At 49.2% G+C, this 22,912-nt stretch overlaps 1 protein-coding gene across 3 annotated transcripts in view; it reads right to left on the reverse strand.

Moving 5' to 3' along the window:
* The window catches only part of SHCBP1L (SHC binding and spindle associated 1 like), a 325,723-nt gene that overhangs the window by 256,631 nt on the left and 46,180 nt on the right, over positions 1-22,912 (reverse strand). For all 3 annotated transcript variants that reach the window (XM_033915417.1, XM_033915416.1, XM_033915415.1), the window contains exon 2: positions 18,436-18,591. In XM_033915417.1, coding sequence (XP_033771308.1) covers positions 18,436-18,591 — 156 coding nt within the window. The remainder of the gene's footprint in view (positions 1-18,435; positions 18,592-22,912) is intronic.

A 22,912-nucleotide genomic window follows, 5' to 3' on the forward strand; every position in this document is an offset into this window, starting at 1 on the left:
CTGCATCCGAAGTGGGACCCCCTGCACGGTCTTCGCGGGCCCGGGCGGCCGAGTGCTTAGCCTTAGAAGCCTTAGGCACCTTAAGAACCATCGGGGGAACGGTCTGTGGAGGCACCTGACCTGAGGAGACCGAAGAAGGCACCGGAGCAGGAGGCGGGGTCGAAACCAGAACGAAGGAAGCCGGTTTCAAAAGACCTGATGCAGCAGGAGCAGATGCCGACGTCGAAGGCGAAGGCGAAGCGCTGGTCGAAGCCGAAAGTTCCTTGGAAGCCTCCATAGCAAACATCGACTCCCACAGGAAACAGCGACGCTTGAAAGCACGTGCTGTTAGAGTGGAACAAGGCCGGCACGATTTCGGAAGATGTTGAGGCCCGAGACACTGTAAACAGCGTCGATGCGGGTCCGTCAACGAAATCGCGCGCTGGCACTTGATACACTTTTTAAAACCGGTAATAGGCCGGGACATAGGCCGAAAAAGCTCCACCGCTAGATCGAAGCTATGGGGCCCCAGTCACGCGGCCGATCCGGTCGAATCTATGGAAAAAAATTTATTTATTTATTTTTTTTTTTTAAACAATAAAACAACAGAATAGAACACACGATAAGAGAAATAAACTCAAAACCGCGAGCACTAGAAGGCAAGAACAAGGGTTCACTCAGCGCAGAGAGTTGAAGCAAAACTTCTCAGCTCCGCGGAAAGAAAAGAACTGAGGAGACACGCCCGGTGCATCGGGCGGGAAGGCACTCGCGCATGCGCAGTGCGGGCATCTCAAAACTTCTGATGTTTCTTGAAGCAAGTATGCTTGTGAGACGTCCGCATCGGGGCTCTGTCGGATGACATCACCCACTAGTGAGAATACCTGCCTGCTTGTCCTGGGATAAAGTTACAATACCGCTCTACAGAGCCATGGTCAGACCGCATCTGGAATACTGCGTCCAGCATTGGTCTCCATACCTAAAGAAGAATATAAAACTGCTAGATAGGGTGCAGAGACGAGGAACGAAGCTAGTGAAAGGTATGGAGAACCTGGACTATGAGGAATGACTTAGGAGACTGTGGTTGTTCTCCATTGAGAAGAGGAGACTGCGAGGGGATCTGATCGAGACTTTCAAAATACTGAAAGGATTCGACAAAATGGAGCAGGGAAAGCAGTTATTTACAATGTCCAGTGTGACACGGACAAGAGGACATAGACTGAAGCTGAGGGGGGACAGGTCCAGGACAAATATCAGGAAGTTCTGTTTCATGCAGCGAGAAGTGGACACCTGGAATGTTCTCCCAAATGTCCTTTTTGGATGTGACGTCAATTCCTCCCACCAGGAGAACTTGCTTTTGTATAAGATGTTGAAAAGCTTTGACAGCATTGCAAATCACTCTGAGTTCTAAAAGATTGATATGATGGTGGCGATCCCTGGTGGTCCAAAGACCTTGAGTGCAGAGGCCATCCAGATGTGCTCCTCAAGCAAAAGTTGAGATTGGAAGAGTGCATCCACCACTGAAGAGATTGTCGAAGTGAGGAAGTCACTGCGATATGCTGTGAGAGGGGGTCGATAGCCTGTGACCGAGAGGCTAGGATCCATTGAGGAATTCTGAAGTATAGTCTCACAAAGGGAGTCACATGAACCGTTGATGCCACATGACCTAGAAGGACCATCATATTATAACTTGCTGAGAGTGACACCTGAAAACTTTATTTTCAAAAATGTAAATTTCCGCTTCCCCCTACCACCAACTCTCACTGTACTTCCTTCTTAATTTTTGTAAACCGTGTCAAGCTCTATATTTAGAGAGAAGATGTGGTATATAAACTTAAAGTTTAGTTTAGACTGAAGCTGGGCAATCTGATGGCAAAGTAGAATTAGTACATCTTGACGCTGTTGAGGAAGAAACATTCTGAATTGCGTCGAGTCCAACAGAGCTCCAATGAACTGGAGTTTCTGAGATGGTTGCAGCTGAGATTTGGGAAAGTTTGATTTTGAATCCCAAATTCTGGAGAAATAGTATAGTTTGCTGTGTCGCCGAGAGCACAGTATGAGATTACAGATCTTTGATGAGCCAGTTGTCCAGGTATGGGAACTCAAGGCCACTGCTACTACCAGGCACTTGGTAAAGACTCTGGGAGATGATGCCGGCCCGAAAGACAGAACTTTGTATTGGTAGTGGTGTTGCATCACTCGAAATCTGAGGTACTTCCTGGAAGCCGAGTGAATTGGAATTGAGTATAGGCTTCCTTTAGATCCAGAGAGCATAGCCAATCGTTGCAACTGAAAAGGGGATACAAAGTTGCTAGAGATAATATTCTGAATTTCTTCTTGACCAGAAATTTGTTGAGAGCTCTGAGATCCAATATCGGTCGATCACGTCCCGTCTTCTTTGTTATCATAAAATAACGAGAGTAAAATTCCATGTTCTCTTGCGCTGGAGGAACCTTCTCGATGGCATTAAGAAGCAGACTCTCGATCTCCTGAAGAAGAGAGGGTTGAAGGAGATTGGAAACAGACTCTTTTGGAGGATGATCCAGAGGAATGGTAAGAAAATGAGGAGAGCAAGTCTATAGAGAGAGTCCAGCTTTTTGGGAGCAACTGATACTGACAACGGAGATTCCCAATTTTTGTGAAGGGCGTCCTTTAAAATTTCATGGAGAGGCAGTTTAATGACCTCTTTAGGAGGATGTTTAATATTCATAGTCTCCATATATTCAGGAGTATATTTGGAGTACGCTTCCAGTTTAAGAGACATGTCTTTACCTAGCTGTCTTATAAAACGGGTAAAGGAAAGTGTCTCAGGAGGAGATTATTCTCTATCAGGAGTCTTTGGAGATTGCTGCTACGGAGAATCATAAGCCTCTGTTGAAGATGCAGACTCAATGTGAAGGTCAGAACCAGAGATTGAGATCTGTTTTCTCTTTTGCCGTCCGGTGACGGCGAAGATGTACGGTGTTTACGTTTTTTTCCAAACGCTTAAAAGAAATATGTTTGGACTTAAGAGAAGAGTTGCTGGATTGAAAACATCTCAGAGAGGAAGAACGATGCCTCAAGGAACTGGACCGATGAGTGGGAGCATGAGATTTGAATGCATGCCTGGATGATGGGCGGTGCCGAGTTCCAGGAGATGGCATCAAAGATTGAGAACTGATACTGGCATCTCTGGTCATGGTACGCTCAGGATGGGTCAGTACCCGCAAAGTCAGTACCTGTGAAGTCGTTACCTGGGAAATCAGTTCCATCGGTACTTGTTGGATCGGTGCCTGCAGAGTCGGTGCCGGGTATAGTAATTTTTGAAAAATTTCCCCTTTCTCTGAACGAAAGAACTCTTAAAATTGTTCTTTCAGAGAAGGCACTGGTACCTTTGGTTTTTTCACCAGAGCTACTGGTGTTGCAACCCGCTCCAAAGAGGATAATTCTAAAGCAGAGAAACCCCAGGATTGTGGAGCGAGTCGCATGAAGGGTCATTGCTTGGCCAGCATAACTGGACTCAATGCCTTAATGGCCTGCGACCCAACCTGGCAAGCTGGTGACTTCTTCACTGGCTTACTGGATGGAGCAATAGGCTGCGACGCCAGTGTGGAAGGTGATGCCGAAGATGACCTCAGTGTTGCAGAATGCGGAGCTTGGCTGTTTGTGCCAACTGCGATGCCTTTACTTTCGGTATCTTAGACTTTGAAAGACGCAGAGATTGGTCTTCTTCCACTGCGGCACCAAAAAGTTGTTTCTGTTGAAGATGACTTTTTAAGGTGCACTTTTTAAAGGAAGAACACCGCACACAAGAATTGATGCGGTGGTCTGGCCTGAGACACTGAATGTACTACGAATGCGGGGCTGTCACAGAAATTGTCCGCTGGCACCTGCCGCAATTCCTGAAACCTGTTAACGGCCAAGACATTAAGTTAGGAAAAACTGCCTCAGCCAAATCAAAGGAGAAAGCCTGAGGCGAAAAAGTAGGCCCCGCCGTCGAAGCCTGAAGATAATGCGAAAAAAAGAAAAAGGGTCTTTTATTTATTTATTTATTTTATAAGGAAAAAGAAAGACCGTAAAAGAAGAAAAATAAGAAAGTACGAAAAAATACGCATGAGCAGGAAGGCAAGGCAAAAAATATACCGAACGTTCAATGACGCGACTTTCCAGCTCCGCGGAAAACAATGAACTGAGCAACGCGTGTCCATGTTTGGCGGTAAGGCACTCGCGCATGCGTGGTGCAGTCGGTCGTGAACTTGTGGTAATGCACTTGGGACCTTCCAAACCGGGACTCCATGGATGACGTCATCCACATGTGAGAATATGTTGCCTGCTTGTCCCGGGATAAAAAGAGTTTAAAATTCAAGATAGCCACTGCCAGAAAAATTGTGTCAAAAATGACCCGTGGAAACTTTTTTCAAAAATAAAAAATCCTGAAATAGGAGTTTTGGAGGTGGGGGACCTGAATCCCAAACCCAGAAACCCTAAAAAATGATGTTTTTTACTGCCACCACCCCCTGACAATTTTCTCATAGGAAATGATGAGGCTGTACTTACAGTTCTGTGAAAGTGCCTGCCTATCAACATTCCTTGCAGCTGGAAAGGATGGAAAAGACTTTCTGCCTCAAAAACTTCAAATACACGACTCTAAACCAGGAAATCTTCATACTACCAGTCAGAAAGACCCCATCCAAGACCTCCACCCCCAAGGAACGTCCAATAACGATGTAGGGTAGCCCAATATGCAGCCAACTCCATATTACCCCATAGGTTCTTACTCAAGGAGTCCACAGCCTGCGCCCAAGTCTTTGAAATATTCAGAAGGCAAACTGGTTCCCAGGGGAACAGATCCCAAGCCCCAAAGTGGCACACAGCAGGCTGGCTCCATAGGGCTACCTGAAAGTTTGACCTGTGAGCTGTAGACCGGCTTGCAGAACCTGCATCCTTTCCAAGGCACAGAACCCCCACATATGGAGTCTTAGGACAAACAAAAGCCGCCGAAAAAACCGCAAACTTACTACTTAAAAAGAAAAACTAAACAGAGCAGATCAGAAACACCTCTACACAGTTTGCCTGCAGGTGGTCTTCTCTTCGATCCTCCCAGTGAGAGGCAAGGGGAGAGCCAGGGAGGATTGTATCCAGAGGACAAACGACTGGCTGCACAGATGGTGCAGGGAGATGAACTTCGGATTCCTGAACCATAGAGAGGCGCTGCAAGGACTACAGGGACCTGATGGACTTCACCTGACCAGAAGGGGAAACACAGAAACATAGAATATGACGGCAGAAAAGGGCCGACGGCCCAACAAGTCTGCCCACTTGAGAACCCTCCCTCCAACTAGTCTGCCCACTCAAGGACCCTTCCTCCCTGGAGTATCTATTGATTGAGCATAACTCTGTAGTACTCCCACTTGTTTGTCCCATCGACTCTTGAAGTCGAGCATGCTACTGGCCTCGATGACCTGACGGGGAAGATCATTCCATCGATCAATCACCCGTTCGGTGAAGAAGTATTTCCTGGTGTCACCATGAAATCTTCCCCCTTTAAGTTTTAGTGAATGCCCTCTTGTCGCTGTGGGACCCTTTAGAAAAAAGATTTTACTCCTCCACTTTAATGTGGCCCATGATGTATTTAAATGTTTCTATCATGTCCCCCCTTTCTCTGCGCTCTTCAAAAGAATATAAGCGCAGTTTGATCAGGCGTTCTTCATATGGGATGTCTTTAAGACCTGAGACCATCCTAGTGGCCATTCTCTGTATCAACTCCATTCTCTTCACATCCTTTTGATAATGTGGCCTCCAAAACTGGACACAGTACTCCAGGTGAGGTCTCACCATGGATCTGTATAACAGTAGTATGACTTCCGGCTTTCGGCTGATAAAGCTCCTTCTGATGCAACCCAGCATTTGTCTGGCCTTCGCAGAAGCTTTCTCCACCTGATTAGCAGCTTTCATATCTTCCTGGATGAGAACTCCCAAGTCCCTTTCTGCAGTAGTTCTTGTTAAGTTTTCACCGTTCAAGGTGTATGTTTTGCATGGATTTCCGCTCCCAAGGTGCATTACTTTACATTTCTTGGCATTAAAGTTTAGTTGCCAAGTACTGGACCATTTTTCCAATACAAGCAGGTCTTGCTCCATAGTGTTGTGCCTGGTTGAACTGTCGGGTTTTGAGGCCCTGCCCACAACGCTGCATAGTTTAGCGTCGTCGGCAAATAGTGTAATTTTGCCTCGAAGTCCCTGAGTCAGATCCCCAACAAAGATATTAAATAGCATTGGGCCCAAGACCGAGCCCTGCGGCACTCCACTGATCACTCTCGACGTTTTTGAGGGGATACCATTTACCATCACTCTTTGAAAGAATGTCTTTGGACACCGACTAACCCGCCTACTTCATAGGGCTTTAAACTAGGTAAGTTGGGGGAGGGTACCCACTCACGTGCTGGCGCAAGTAACCAACTTGGCGAGATAAGTTGCCAATCCATTTCTGAGTCCGAGGTTAAGTACACACTGCATTTCCGAGTCAGAGGTAAGTACACGCATTGAAAACAGTATTATAGGAGTCCAATTAGCTCAAGCAGGAATATCTACACAGGGACATAGCAAACATAAGGTATGGAGGGCTATGTACGTTAATGCCCACAGTTTGGGCAATAAGATTCTGGAATTAGAAACGGAAATGAGGAACGCCGACCTAGATGTGGTGGCGATATCCAAAACTTGGTTCACGGACTCCCATGGGTGGGATATGGCTATACCGGGATACAACTTACTTCGGCGGGACAGAGAGGGCAAAATGGGAGGAGGGGTAGCACTATACACTAAAGAGGACATCAAAGTTACCAAAATCACAGATGTCAAGTACACCGGGGAATCCCTCTGGGTGAATTTGGCTAGAGGGAAGGACAAATGCCTGTATCTTGGTGTAGTATACAGACCTCCAAGACAACAGGAGGACATGGATATAGAATTAGTCGAAGACATTGAGAATATCACTTTTCGTGAAGACATAGTATTGTTAGGAGACTTCAATATGCCTGATGTGGATTGGAACAATCTTTCCGCTACGAGCAGCGGCAGCAAGAAGCTATTAACCTCTATAAAGGGAGCCAGACTCAGACAAATGGTATTAGAGCCCACTAGGGATCGGGCGATACTAGACCTAATACCAACGGAGAAAGTGTCACAGAGGTCTCGGTAGGCGATACGTTGGCCTCCAGTGACCACAACATGATATGGTTCAACCTCAGGAAAGGTTTCACTAAGTCAAGCACATCAACCAAGGTCCTCAACTTTAAGGGCACAAACTTCGAAAGCATGGGAGATTTCGTCCACTGCAAAACCATGCCGAAAAGATAATGTAGAGGTAATGTGGTCAACTCTGAAATCAACCTTACACAAAGCAACCAACCGCTACATCAAATCAGTAAGTAAACGGCAAAGAAACAATAGACCACAGTGGTTCTCTGCGGAGATCTCAGACCTCATAAAAAAGAAGAAAAGAGCGCTCATCATCTACAAACAATCAGGGAAGCAAGAATCCAAGGAAGACTATTTGGCCAAGTCAAAAGCGCTCAAAACGGCAGTCAGGGAGGCCAAACTCTGAATGGAGGAGAAACTGGCGAAGAACATCAAGAAAGGCGATAAATCCTTCTTCAGGTATATTAGTGACAGAAAAATAAACACAGATGGGATAGTACGCCTTAGGAAACCCGACGGGAACTATGTAGAATCGGACTCCGACAAAGCCAAACTTTTAAATGAATACTTCTACTCGTTCTTCACTTGTGAGGCGCCGGGATCCGGCCCTTAGCTGCCGACGAGGGAAAACTCAGAAGACCCATTTCGAGTTTACGCCCAGCAGTGTCTACGAGGAGCTATCAAGTCTCAAGGTGAACAAAGCTATGGGACCGGACAAACTACACCCCAGGGTGCTCAGGGAGTTGAGTGACGTCCTGGCGGAACCGTTATCCGCGCTCTTCAATCTTTCCCTAAGTACAGGAAGAGTCCCGTTGGATTGGAAAATGGCTAATGTCATTCCACTCCACAAAAAGGGATGCAGGACGGAGGCTGAGAATTATAGACTGGTGAGTCTCACATCGATAGTGAATAAACTTATGGAAACACTAATCAAACGCCAATTGGATACAATCCTGAACGAGGAGAATCTACGAGATCCCCATCAACATGGTTTTACGAAGGGAAGGTCCTGCCAATCAAATCTGATCAGCTTCTTTGACTGGGTAACAAGAAAGCTGGATATAGGGGAGTCCCTGGACTTCGTGTACTTGGACTTCAGCAAAGCGTTTGATAGCATCCCACACCGCAGGTTATTGAGCAAGTTGGGTTCGATGGGACTGGGTGAAACATTAACCGCATGGGTTAGGGACTGGCTTAGAGGTAGACTTCAGAGGGTAGTGGTAAACGGTACCCTCTTCGATACGACGGAGGTGATCAGCGGAGTGCCACAGGGCTTGGTCTTGGGCCCGATCCTATTTAACATCTTCGTAAGAGACTTGGCTAAGGGGCTTCGAGGTAAAATTACATTATTCGCCGATGACGCCAAACTATGCAACATGGTAGGCAACCGCACAACAGATGAAAGCACAGTGCCCAACAAAAGTTCAATGCCCGACAGTATGACGCAGGATCTACTCCTGCTGGAGCATTTGTGAAAGACTTGGCAACTAAGTTTCAATGCCAAAAAATGCAAGGTCATGCACCTTGGCAGCAAAAATCCATGCAGGACTTACACCCTAAATGGTGAGATCCTAGCAAGGACTGTAGCAGAACGTGACTTGGGGGTGATCATTAGCAAAGATATGAAGACTGCCAATCAAGTGGAGAAAGCTTCATCCAGGGCTAGACAAATCATGGGCTGTATCCGTAGAAGTTTCGTCAGCCGTAAGCCCGAGGTCATAATGCCGTTGTACAGATCCATGGTGAGACCCCATCTGGAATACTGTGTACAATTCTGGAGGCCGCATTATCAAAAAGATGTGCTGAGAGTTGAGTCGGTTCAACGAATGGCCACCAGGATGGTCTCAGGACTCAAGGATCTCCCATATGAGGAACGACTGGGTAAATTGCAGCTGTACTCACTCAAGGAACGCAGAGAGAGGGGAGACATGATCGAGACGTTCAAATATGTCACAGGCTGTATCGAGGTGGAAGAGGATCTCTTTTTCCTTAAAGGACCCACGGCAACAAGAGGGCATCCGTTGAAAAAGCACAGTTACTTACCGTAACAGGTGTTATCCAGGGACAGCAGGCATATGTTCTCACATGTGGGTGATGTCATCTACGGAGCCCCGATGCGGACAGCTTTTCAAGCAAACTTGATTGAAGATTCAAGTTTGCTGTGCTGCACAGTCAAGAGTGTGGAGCGCCACTTCTCCAGGATGAGAATGGGGCTTGGTAAAAAACACAGGCAGAACAATGGACTGATTGAGATGAAAATCAGACACCACCTTAGGTAAGAACTTAGGATGAGTGCGGAGAACCACCTTGTCATGATGGAAAACAGTGAAAGGCGGGTCCGCCACCAAAGCCTGCAGCTCACTAACTCTCCGAGCAGAAGTGAGGGCAAGTAGGAAGATCACTTTCCAAGTGAGAAACCGAAGATGACACTTATCCAGAGGCTCAAAAGGAGGTTTCATAAGTTGAGCCAGAACCACATTAAGATCCCAAACCACAGGAGAAGGTTTGATAGGAGGATGAACATTGAGGAAACCCCTCATGAAACGAGAAACCAAGGGATGAAGTGAGAGAGACTTCCCATCCAGGTGCTGATGAAAGGCAGCAATCGCACTAAGATGCACTCGAATGGAATTGGTCTTCAGGCCAGAGCGAGATAAATGAAGCAAATACTCCAGAACCGAAGAGACAGGGACTGACACCGGATCCTGACGGTGAGAGGAGCACCAGGACGAAAATCGAGTCCACTTCTGTGAATAGCAGAGTCTAGTCGAGACACCTCCAACACCTCCCTGACTGACTGAGACACAGGGAGAGAAGTCAGGGGGAAAGAAACCAAGCAGTCAGATGAAGAGACTGAAGATTGGGATGTAACAGTGAACCCCGACTCTGAGATAGCAGAGAGGGAAACACAGGCAGAAGCAGAGGTTCCCTGACGCTGAGTTGACGTAGCAGGGAAAAACAAGGTTGACGAGGCCACCGAGGAGCAATCAAGATCAGAGTGGCCCTCACTGATTTGAGATGAACCAGCATCCGCAGAATCAGAGGGAAAGGCGGAAACACGTAAAGGAACTTCCCCTCCCAATCGAGGAGGAAGGCATCGGCCTCGAGACGATCTGGGGAGTACATCCGGGAACAGAAGAGAGGCAGTTTTTGATTGAGGGGGGAGGCGAACAGGTCTATCTGAGGCGTCCCCCACCTGTCGAACACCTGTCGCAGGACCTGAGAATGCAGGGATCACTCGGGCGGCTGGAGGAGGCAACTGAGCCTGTCCACCAGACAGTTCCGCTCCCCCTGTATGTAAACCGCTCGAAGGAAAATGTGGGAGATCGCCCATTCCCAGAACCGCAGAGCTTCCTGACAGAGGGACCAGGATCCCGTCCCACCCTGCTTGTTTACGTAATACATCGCCACCTGGTTGTCCGTGCGGACAAGAACCACCCGGTCATGAAGCAGATGTTGAAAGGCCACAGCGGCGAGATAAATGGCCCGAAGTTCCAGCACGTTGATGTGACAGCGACGATCCTCTGCTGACCACAGCCCCTGAGTGCGGAGACCATCCAGATGAGCCCCCCAAGCGTACTCCGATGAATCCGTGGTTAGGACCTTGTGGTGTGGAAGGGCGAGAAAAAGCAAACCTGTGGAAAGATTCGAAGAGTCGGTCCACCAACGGAGCGATCGTTGCAAAGAAGGAGTCACAGTCACGGGACGGTTGAGCGAGTCCCTGTCCTGACGCCATTGAGAGGCCAATGTCCACTGTGGGATCCGCAGATGTAGACGGGCGAACGGTGTGACATGAACAGTAGAGGCCATATGGCCCAGAAGTGTCATCATGTGGCGAGCCAATACCGAGGGCAGCCGCGAAATCCGCCGACTCAGATTTACCAACGCCTCCAGACGCAGAGGATGAAGGAAGGAACGGAGGCAAGCCGTGTCCAGCACGGCCCCGATGAACTGTAAGGACTGAGAAGGGCACAGCTGGGATTTTGGAAAGTTTACCTCGAACCCCAGACTCTGAAGGTAAATAATAGTCTCTCGGGTCGCTGAGATAACCCCCTCCCTGGACGGAGCCTTGATCAACCAGTCGTCCAGGTAGGGGAATACCTGTAGACCCTGGGAATGTAAGGCAGCCGCGACAACTACGAGGCACTTCGTGAAGACCCGGGGGGACGAGGCCAGGCCAAAGGGGAGGACCCAACATTTCAGATGGAGGTCTCCCACCTGAAATCGCAGGTACCTGCAACAAGCGTGATGCACCGGAACATGAGTGTAGGCCTCCTTCAGATCGAGGGAGCAGAGTCAATCGCCCTCGTCGAGCAAAGGGTACAGAATCGGAAGGGAAAGCATCCAAAACTTTTCCCGCACAAGAAACTTGTTGAGGCGTCTCAAATCCGGAATCGGGCGCAAGTCTCCCGTCTTCTTCGGTACCAAGAAGTACAGGGAGTAAAACCCCTGCCCCCGTTGACTGGGGGGGGGACTACCTCCACCGCCCTCAGGCGAAGGAGGTCGCGAGCCTCCAAGAGAAGGAGGGACAACTGCGCCCGATTGGGAGGACACGCACTTGGAGGGCTGTCGGGAGGAAGCTCCCGAAAGTTGAGTGAGTACCCTGATGAGATCACGCCAAGGACCCATGCGTCCGACGTGATGGACTGCCAACGGGGGTAAAAGGCTCGCTGGCGGCCCCCGATGGGAAGAAGGCCTGACGTTGTCGCGGTGGGGGCCAGCCCCCATACGCGCATCCCGTCAAAAGGACGGGGATGGCCTGGCAAGCGCAGGTGGCTGGGATTTCGGTAAAGCCCTAGGATGGGTCGGCGGACGTCGAGGAGGAGGCCTAGAAAAGGCCGGGGTGGACTTTTGCGGATACCGTCGAGGAGGTCCCCGGAAAGGCCGAGAGGCGGTCGGCTTAGGCTTCGGACGAACGAGAGAAGCAAAAGACCGCTCATGTTCCGACAAGCGCTTCGTAGCAGCCTCAATAGTGTCATCAAACAGTTCCTTACCGACACAAGGGAGGTTTGCTAACCGATCCTGGAGGATAGGGTCCATATCGACCAGGCGCAACCACGCCAGCCAGCGCATGGCCACAGCAAAGGCAGCGACCCTGGAGGAAAGCTCGAAGCCGTCGTAAGCTGCATGAAACAGGTGGAGACGGAGACTCGCAAAATCCTCCAGGAGGAGGCCAAACGCCCCTCGTCGAGAGGTCGGCAAATCTGCCGAAAAGGCACCCAACAGCCCAATCAGATGTTTAAGGTATGATGAAAAGATGAAAGTGTAGTTCAGCACTCTAAAGGCCATCATAGAGTTTTGATACAAACGGCGGCCGAACTTATCAAGGGTCCTACCCTCGCGACCCGGAGGGACCGCTGCGGAGACCCGAGAGGGGTGAGCCTTTTTCAGGGAAGACTCCACCAGCAGAGACTGGTGGGACAACTGCGGCTGCTCGAACCCCGGGCAGAGTATCGTCCGGTACTTGGACTCCATTTTAGAGGGGACCGCCATCACCATATAAGGAGTCTTGAGGTTCCTAATAAAGGTCTACCGGAGCACAGGGTTCAGCGTCAGCCGGAGGAACTCTCGGGGCGGAGAGGGCATATCTAGCTCCGCCAGGTACTCCTTGGAATACCTCGAGTCCAATTGGCGGTCCAAGTCAAGGGCGTGCCCCATGTCCTGGACGAACCTCGTAAAAGAAGGGCGGGACGTTCCCGTAGCCCCTTGTGGGGACGGGGAACGAGACCTCCATCTCGCCGAAAAGGAAGGAGAAGCCTCCCTCGAGTAGCGAGGCTCACGCTCAGACCCTCGTTCCGACACCGGGGAAATGCTCGGGAAGCGCTCCAGAGTTGAGGACCTGCGTCGCCTCGAGGAGCCCCTCGGGGACGCCACCGGGGTAAGGGGCACCGACCGATGCCGGGTCGGAGACCTCTCCCCGAACTCCCTTGGCGAAAGCCTGGAGCCTCGGACCGGAGCCTCGGACCGAGGGGGAGTCAGCAAAATCCGAGGGTTAGCGAGGGACAGCTCAGCAACCCGTAGCGGTCCTCCGGAACGAGTCATAGGGGCGAACTCCGGGCCTTTTTCGACAGTCGGCGACCCGAGGTCTCGAGGGGCTTCGATCGACGTTTCACCCCGCGAAGCTCCGCAGGGGACGAACGCCTCAGCGAAGAATCTGTAGAGGAAGAGAGGCGGCGAGAGCGAGGCGCCTTGCCCCGAGGGGCCTTGACGCGGAGCTCAGGCTGGTCCGGCGCACGCGCAGTCGAGGTCGGAGCCGGATGAAGGTGAGCCAGGGCGAGATCATCGCCCGGAGCATGTCCTGAAACAACGGCACGGACAGCATCGAGGGCATGTCCGACGCCGCAGTGCACTCCACCGAGGGCGATCTCGACTTAGAGCATTCCCGAGTGGTGGAGACACGGCCAGAGGACTTCGCCGGGACCGCGGGCAAGGAACTCCCCCCATGCCCGGTCGTCGTCCCCGAGGCTGGCTTCTTCGATGGTACGGAACCTGAGAGCCCGAGGCCTTCGGAGTCGAGTCCCGGGGCAGGGCCGAGGAACCCGAGGACGAGGTCAAGGCCGGGGCCGAAGCCGAGGCCGACCTCAAGGCCGAGGTCGAGGGTTGGTTGGCGGCAAAGAGATCCGCCATGCGGGCCCTACGTTGACGGAGCGCCCGGTATTGAAAAGTCGCGCACCGGAGGCAAGTCTCAGTCGGATGGTCGGCCCCTAGACAAAGGATGCACCAGCGATGCGGGTCAGTGATGGAAAGTAAACGCTCGCACCGGGTGCACTTTTTAAAGCCGGTCAAAGGCCGGGACATAGAAAAAATAAACAGGCCGCGGCCCACGAGGCCACGCGGGCGCAACAACCCGGAGGCCTCCGGGTCGTCCCATGAAGACAACTTCGCGACGAGTAGGAAAAAAAATCAAATAAGTATGCGCACAGCGACTTCCTAGGAGAAAAATAAGAAAATCGCGGTGCTAGAAGGCACTTTAGGGCAGAGCCTAAAAATACAAGACTTCTTGGCTCCGCGGAAAAAAACGAACTGGAGACCACGAGGAGGGGATGCGCCCTCTAGTGGAGCAGGAGGCACACATGCGTGGTGCAGCACAGCAAACTTGAATCTTCAATCAAGTTTGCTTGAAAAGCTGTCCGCATCGGGGCTCCGTAGATGACGTCACACACATGTGAGAATATCATGCCTGCTTGTCCTGGGATAATCAGGGGGAGGGAAATTTCATGGCGACACCAGAAAATATTTCTTCACCGAAAGGGTGGTTGATCGCTGGAATAATCTTCCACAACAGGTAATTGAGACAAGCAGCATGCCAGATTTTAAGAAAAGATGGGATTGGCATGTGGGATTTCTTCATGGAGGTAGTTAGGGGGTGAGCCATTAGTGTGGGCAGACTAGATGGGCCGTGGCCCTTTTCTGCCGTCATGTTCTTTGTTTCTATGGAAAAACTTAATGAGATACTACAATCCACTGGCAATGTGGGAGGTGCTGAAAGTTGTGAGCAACATATTTCTGCAAAACCCGTTTCACAGAAATGGACTGAATACCTAACATATGGACTCCTGAGCAGATGTAACAGAACTGTATTTTACTAAAAACTACAAGGTACATCAAAAGTGTAAAATGTCAGTATGAAATCACAGGGAGATTATCCCATCCCAACGAAACAATTCCTCACTCATAGGGGAAATCTTCCAAAACTTTCAATGAAGATTTTCTTCTCTTTCAAAAATCCAAACAGACAACTATGGTAATTCTTAATCTTTATCTTTTATTGTATTCAGATATTGCCCCAACTTTAAGGCCCGACGGGACCCGTTTCGCCTCAAGGGTTCCAAGGGGAGCACTCAGTCATATGTCCTCTCACTCTCAGGGCAGGAGCAGCTACCTCTCCCCTAAGTATCCAAAACCCATAGTATGGGGAAAGCCAGGGTGAAAATCTCTGTGAACCGCATTTTTATACAGCAAAATATGAAAAAAGCATACTAGGATACGAAGATTTTTACAAGACACTACAGTAGAGAATGACACGGGGAAAAATCTGTCCCCGGCCCACCATCCTCTGCACCACCCCGTCACCGCCGTTCCCTTTACCGCCCCGTCACCGTTACCGGCATCCCTTTCACCGCCCCGTCACCGCCACTGCCATCCCATTCACCACCCCGTCACCGTCCCCGCAGCATCCATATAAGCCTCAGTACTGCGAAACACCATGAAGACAGAAGAGAGTCCTGCCACTACTACTACTGCACTGAGAATCTGTTTCAGTGCCTCTGCCCTGTAGTAAAAACAGAACATAAAATAAATCAATTGACTTGTCCTCCCTTGCAATGACGTGTAACCCATGTTCACCTATAGCTCGAATCAGGACAATTGTGCACACTAAAAATGCAGGAGGATCTGGAACGTGAGCGCAGGCAGACAGTGATACAAAAACAGCAGACACCTGACTGATTGCAGTGTTCCGCCATCTCTCTCCCTCCATCTCACCTTAGATGTAGAGTATGCTGGCTTTCTTTTTCGCACAGCCGCACGTGCGGGTGCTCATTTGTTCAATATTCTCCTCTGACGCAACCGGAAACAGGAAGTTGTAAGAGAGGAGAAAATTGATCAACTCGAGCAGCCGCGCAAGTGCGGCTTTTTCAACGCGTGCGGCTGGGCGAAAAAGAAAGCCGGCATACTCTACATCAGTGTTTTTCAACCTTTTTACACCCGTGAACCGGCAGAAATAAAAGAATTATTTTGTGGACCGGCAAACTACTAGGACTAAAATTTTAAAACCCTGTTTCCGCCCCATCTCCGCAAGCTCGGTCACCTCAGTAACTATAGAAAAATAGACAAATATAGTGCAAAATATAGACAGCAGATATAACTTCTCAAAACTGACACATTTTGATCACTAAATTAAAAATAAAATCATTTTTCCTACCTTTGCTGTCTGGTGATTGATTTCATGAGTCTCTGGTTGCGTTTCCTTCTGTCTGTGAATCCTTTCTTTCATTTCTTTCTTTCTGCACTCAGGTCCAAGAATTGTCCCTTTCTATTCCCTCCCTCTTTCCTTCCTATGTCCTTAGTGTCCCCGGTGCCTCCTTCCCATGTCCTTAGTGCCCCTTCCTGTCTTTAGTGCCCCCAGTGCCTCCTTCCCATGTCCTTAGTGCCCCTTCCTATGTCTTTAGTGCCCCCCAGTGCTTCCTTCCCATGTCTTTAGTGCCCCCCAGTGCCTCCTTCCCATGTCTTTAGTGTCCCCAGTGCCTCCTTCCCATGTCCTTAGTGCCCCTTCCTGTCTTTAGTGCCCCCAGTGCTTCCTTCCCAAGTCTTTATTGCCCCTTCCTATGTCTTTAGTGTCCCCAGTGCCTCCTTCCCATGTCTTTAGTGCCCCAGTGCCTCCTTCCTGTCTTTAGTGCCCCCAATGCCTCCACCCCATGTCTTTAGTGCCCCCAGTGCCTCCTCCCCATGTCTTTAGTGCCCCCAGTGCCTCCTTCCCATGTCCTTAGTGCCCCTTTCTGTCTTTAGTGCCCCCAGTGCCTCCTTCCCATGTCTTTAGTGCCCCAGTGCCTCCTTCCTGTCTTTAGTGCCCCCAATGCCTCCACCCCATGTCTTTAGTGCCCCCAGTGCCTCCTTCCCATGTCCTTAGTGCCCCCAGTGCCTCCTTCCCATGTCCTTAGTGCCCCTTCCTGTCTTTAGTGCCCCCAGTGCCTCCTTCCCATGTCCTTAGTGCCCCTTCCTATGTCTTTAGTGCCCCCCAGTGCTTCCTTCCCATGTCTTTAGTGCCCCCCAGTGCCTCCTTCCCATGTCTTTAGTGTCCCCAGTGCCTCCTTCCCATGTCCTTAGTGCCCCTTCCTGTCTTTAGTGCCCCCAGTGCTTCCTTCCCAAGTCCTTAGTGCCCCTTCCTATGTCTTTAGTGCCCCCCAGTGTCTCCTTCCCATATCTTTATTGCCCCTTCCTATGTCTTTAGTGTCCCCAGTGCCTCCTTCCCATGTCTTTAGTGCCCCAGTGCCTCCTTCCTGTCTTTAGTGCCCCCAATGCCTCCACCCCATGTCTTTAGTGCCCCCAGTGCCTCCTTCCCATGTCCTTAGTGCCCCTTTCTGTCTTTAGTGCCCCCAGTGCCTCCTTCCCATGTCTTTAGTGCCCCAGTGCCTCCTTCCCATGTCTTTAGTGCCCCAGTGCCTCCTTCCCATGTCCTTAGTGCCCCTTCCTGTCTTTAGTGCCCCAGTGCCTCCTTCCCATGTCCTTAGTGCCCCTTTCTGTCTTTAGCGCCCCTAGTGTCTCCTTCCCATGTCTTTAGTGCCCCCAGTGCCTCCTGCCCATGTCCTTAGTGCCCCTTCCTGTCTTTAGTGCCCCAGTGCCTCCTTCCCCTGTCTTTAGTGCCCCAGTGCCTCCTTCCCATGTCTTTAGTGCCCCCAGTGCCTCCTTCCCATGTCCTTAGTGCCCCTTCCTGTCTTTAGTGCCCCTAGTGTCTCCTTCCCATGTCTTTAGTGCCCCCAGTGCCTCCTTCCCATGTCCTTAGTGCCCCTAGTGTCTCCTTCCTATGTCTTTAGTGCCCCCAGTGCCTCCTTCCCATGTCCTTAGTGCCCCTTCCTGTCTTTAGTGCCCCAGTGCCTCCTTCCCCTGTCTTTAGTGCCCCAGTGCCTCCTTCCCATGTCCCTCTCACTGCCTTCCACACTTTGTCCCACCCCCACCCCCGAATCCTGCCTGCCTACCTTTCTCCCTCCCTAGCCAAAGCCAGCCTGCTGCCTCCCTGCCGCTAAAAAAAAAAAAAAAAAAGCCTCCTTCCTTTTCCCCTGCTCTTACCGCCATACTCATGCTGCAGCTCCTAAAGCCGACAGGAAGTATTTCCGACTCAATTCTGATGTCGGAGAGGACGTTCTGGGCCAGCCAGGCAGCGATTGGCTGGCCCAGAACGTCCTCTCCAACGTCAGAATTGACGTCGGAAAGACTTCCTGTCGGCTTTAGTAGCTGCAGCATGAGAGCAGGGGAAAAAGAAGGAGGCTTTTTTTTTTTTTTTTTTCGCGCGGACCGGCAGAAATTCAACCGGCGGTAAGGAGGGAGGGAGATGGCGGGGACTGCGCGATCCTTGATTGCCTCACTGCGGGGACAAGTCCATTCACCGCCCCATTCCGCAGAGGCCACTATTTTTTCTTCCCCGTTTCGGCGGGTTACCCGCGGCTAAATGCAGCTAGCCGCGGGTAACCCGCCACCGTGTCATTCTCTACACTACAGTAAGCATCTTCAAAACAAAGATAGTACTTTTCCATTTACATTAAAAGAAAAATAAATGTAAATAGTTACCTCAACTAGAATTTCAACAAATGGTATGGAAGACTCTTCATACTGTAGTTTAGCAAAGAAAAGTTCTGGATTGGTCTTCCAAACCCCTAGCCATTTATTTTTCTCCTTCAGTTTTTCAGAAAGATATTTGCTCATAGCCTCATCTGCTTCTTCAGCCTGTACAATTGGAAAAACGTAGACAAAAGGTAAAAGAAACACAGTATTACGTCCTTGCAGTCAGAGAACATTGCTAAATGGGGTCAGTCAACCGGATTACTGAAAGCGTATGCATGACTAGCTTACAAAACATTCTAATGTAATAATGGAACAGAAAGTAATTCCATTTATTCCTTCCTTTCTAATGTAATATTGGAAAGAAACTATACATAAATGGTTGAAAAACAAGTCTACCTGCCGGCGATCTCTAGCGGTCAGAAGCGATACCAGAAATTCAATGCCAGTGCCTTATCCAGCAACCAGCATTGAAATTCCGGTCTATTTTTGGCCAGCCAGAACTTAAGATGGCTTGGCTAATATTCAGCAGCTAGCTGGCTAAGTCTCAATGGCCAAACATATACTATTTTAGGCGGCTCGTTGAACTTAGTTGGCAACTTAGTCATTGACTGGCAGTGACCAGTTCTGTCATGTGACATAGCCAGTCACCTGCCAGTGCACCAAGCCGCATATTCAGCGGAAGATAACCACCTATCTCCAATAGCCAGCTATGTGCTATTTAGCTGGCTGGGAGCCATTCCCTGTCAGCTAAATAGTGCTGAATATCGAAACATAGAAACATGATGGCAAATAAAGGCCAAATGGCACATCTAGTCGGCCCATCCGCAGTAACCATTATCTCCTTCATTCTCAGAGAGATCCCACGTGCCTATCCAAGGTCCTTTTATAGAAACATGATGGCAGATAAAGGCCAAATAGCCCATCTAGTCTGCCCATCCGCCCTATATGTTCATCCGTCTGTCTCAGGGCAAAATAGGTCTAAACAAATTAGATGGAACAGCACTAAATTTGGCATGGAGGAAGAGTGAAAAAAATTAATGAATTTGAAATCGGGCCAAACCTAACCAGGGATTCCAGAGAAGACTCCCCAGCTTGCGCAATAACCACGCATTTCTATAGGAGAAGCAGTTCCAACAACTGCAGGATACAAAGCATGGTTACTTACCTGTAACATGTATTATCCAAAGATAGCAGGCAGATATTCTCATATGTGTGTGACGTCATCCACAGAGCCTAGTATGGACAGTGCTAAAGAGTACAGTCACTTTAACTTCTCAGAAGTCTCAAGCCTGCCTATACTGTGCATGCTCGAGTGCCTTGCCGCACGTCAGTTCACAGGACCATCAATTGAGTAAACAAGCTAAGAAGCCAACTAGGGGAGGTGGGAGGATTGTGAGAATATCTGCCTGCAGTCCCTGAATAAACACTTTACAGACAAGTAACAATGCTTAAGCTCAACCCCTCTCCTCTCAGGGAGGGAGAGAGACGGGGACACTCCTCAACAAATACCGTATTTGCCGGCGTATAAGACGACTTTTTAGTACCTTAAAATCCTCCCCAAAGTCGGGGGTCGTCTTATACGCCGGGTACAGTTTACATGCCCTTACTTGCGGGGCTGGATGTACTCAGTCGCGCGGATCTTATTCTCCCTACCTTCTGTGCTTGCAGCACAGAGCCGAACGGAAGTCTTCCCGACGTCAGCGCTGACGTCGGAGGGGAGGGAGGGCTTAAACAAAGCTTAAACAAAGCCCTCCCTCCCTCCGACGTCAGCGCTGACGTCGGGAAGACTTCCGTTCGGCTCTGTGCTGCAAGCATGGCAGGTAAGGAGGAGAGTAGCCTCGCGGTACCAAGAGAGAGGGGCGGCCGCCCCGCCCCGGTTGCAGCACAGCCGGCCAGGTCCCCTTACTTTTGTGGCACTTCCCCGACCGACCGATAACAGCCCGGGTCCGACAATCCTCCCTGCCCTGTAGCCGCGAATCTAAATTACCTTCTTACAGCAGCTGTAAGAAGGTAATTTAGATTCGCGGTTAAGGGCAGGGAAGTTTGTCGGACCCGGGCTGTTGTCGGTCGGTCGGGGAAGTGCCACAAAAGTAAGGGGACCTGGCTGGCTGTGCTGCACCCGGGGCGGTAGAGAAGGAGGGGGGGAGAAGGACGCTGAAATACCATGGTGAAGACAGGAGGGGGGGGGAAGGACTCTGAAAGCACTTGAAGACAGAGGAGGGAGAAGAACGCTGAAAGCACATGGGGGAATACAAAGGGGTGGAGAAGGAAGAAGGGGTCGTCTTATACGTTGAGTATAACACAAAACTCTATTTTTTAACTAAAAGTTGGGGGGTCGTCTTATACGCCCAGTCGTCCTATACGCCGGCAAATACGGTAAGTCAAATCTACTCATATCAAGAAATGCAAAACAGCAATAAGTAAACTTAATGGGACAAGTCATTAAACATTAGAAACCTGAATGACAAGAAACATAAGGAGACACAGCCAGCACTGTCCGAAGGGAGCACCCTAACTAGGGACCTCCCAAAACTGAGTGCTAAACCCGTACTGAGGGCATTCATACAGGCTGGTCAGAAAACAGAAATCCAGCTTACCAGTAATTGGAAAGGCAGACAATCGGCAATCAGCAAAGTATAGGACAGGTTCCCAGAATAAAATGTGGATTTACAAGAAAGATTAGAAAAGGCAAGAACCTAATTTTTCATTCCTGTACAATCCCACTTTATTCCAGGACTAGTGGGATGTAACAGAGCAGTCCCGGAGAATCAGGGTGGGACTGATGAGCCTGCTGCCAACACAGAGGCACCAAAAGTAGAAACTTGCTTGGTCGCCACATCGATCCCATAAAACTAGGTGAATGTATGCAAAGAGGACCAGGTAACGACCCATCAAATCTCTTTCAAAGATATTGCTGATGACTCTGCCCAAGAAAACAAAATACCTCAGGTAGAAAGAGTCTCACCGAGAGGGGGGGGGGGGGACTTCTTTCCGGCCGCAACGTAAGATGTGGAAATGGCCATGCCGATCCATCAAGAAATGGTGGTCTTGGAAGGCGTCCTGCCCAAGCTCGATTATTGTAATTCCTTATAAAAAGGTGTCTGTCAAAAAGACATCCGACGTCTATAATTAATACAAAACACTGTCTTAAAAATTATAACGAACAAGAAGAAATTTGATCATGTTACCAATCCCTCATTGAATTTCAATGAACACCAAAGAACCTGCCTTCATTCATAAGCTCCTTATCCCTCATGATCCTTCAAGAACCTTAAGATCAGCTCCTCAGCACCTTCTTTAAAAAGCGTCCCATCTTTAAAAATCATTAGTACTCGTAGGGCCTCTTCATTTGCAACTATTGCCCCCACAATCTGGAACTCTCTACCTTTACATTTAAGATCTGAGAAAAATTTAGATAAATTTAAAGGAAACCTTAAAAGTTTCCTCTTTAAAGATACATATGAATGCTAATGATTTCAGGGACCACACTACCATTTTCTGTACTATTTTCATTCATCATTAATATGATTTCTCCCATTGCCCTTTTGTTCTTAACCTTAATTGTATTCTTCTCTTTTTAAATTGTATTTCTCCTTACATCCTTGTTAAACGCTTAGAATTATGATTAGCATTTCATCAAATTTTAATAAACTTGAAACTTGATCCGCCAAAACAAAACAATGGTCAGAACGGCAAAATTGTTCATAACCTCCAGGCACTGCAACAAGAGCTTGCGTACACCCAAGGACCACAACATCCTGTCCTGCTCCCTTGAGCTGATCTCCCGTTGGTCGCTCATTGGGTCCAACAAAAACACGAGTCCAATGATTTAAAATTTGTGGTGCTGATTACTCCAAGTTCCAGGAATTTATTGTTAAAAAAATGGCAGGATTATCAGGTTAACAACTTGGAACATCTTGCTGACCCTATTTGTTATTGGGAGGCTGCCAAGGCTGTGCTTAGGGGGGGAAATATTGGCATAATCAAGTCATCAGAAGAAAGCAAGGGATCAGGAGATACTTCATTTGGAGCGTCAATTGATGCAGGTGCGCCACCTCTATGGGAGTAAGCCCACGGAATCTTTGAAAATACAATTGATATCTACTCAATATGCCCTAAAGGAACTCACAAATCCCTGGCTTACTACCACTTTCATGTACATGGTAATCAAAGGGGAAAGATGTTGGCTAGCATGGTCCAGAGATCTAGGGGTACTGGGCGGATATTGCAGATTCGAAGCTCAGGGGGTGGTTTAGTTAAAACTGATGTTGAAATTAATAAGATATTTTCTGATTACTTCCAACAGTTGTACACTTCTCAAACTGACTTACTGGATGGTGACGTTTATTTGGATAATTTATCTTTAACTCATATTGATGCTCAATCCCAGGCTATACTGAATTCCCCTATTACGGAACACGAACTTTCCATGGTCATTCAAGGAGGGGCCTTGCTCAAATCACCCGTTCCGGACGGCTTCTGG

Source organism: Geotrypetes seraphini, chromosome 12 (assembly GCF_902459505.1).
Source record: "Geotrypetes seraphini chromosome 12, aGeoSer1.1, whole genome shotgun sequence".
Classification (NCBI taxonomy): Eukaryota; Metazoa; Chordata; class Amphibia; order Gymnophiona; family Dermophiidae; genus Geotrypetes; species Geotrypetes seraphini.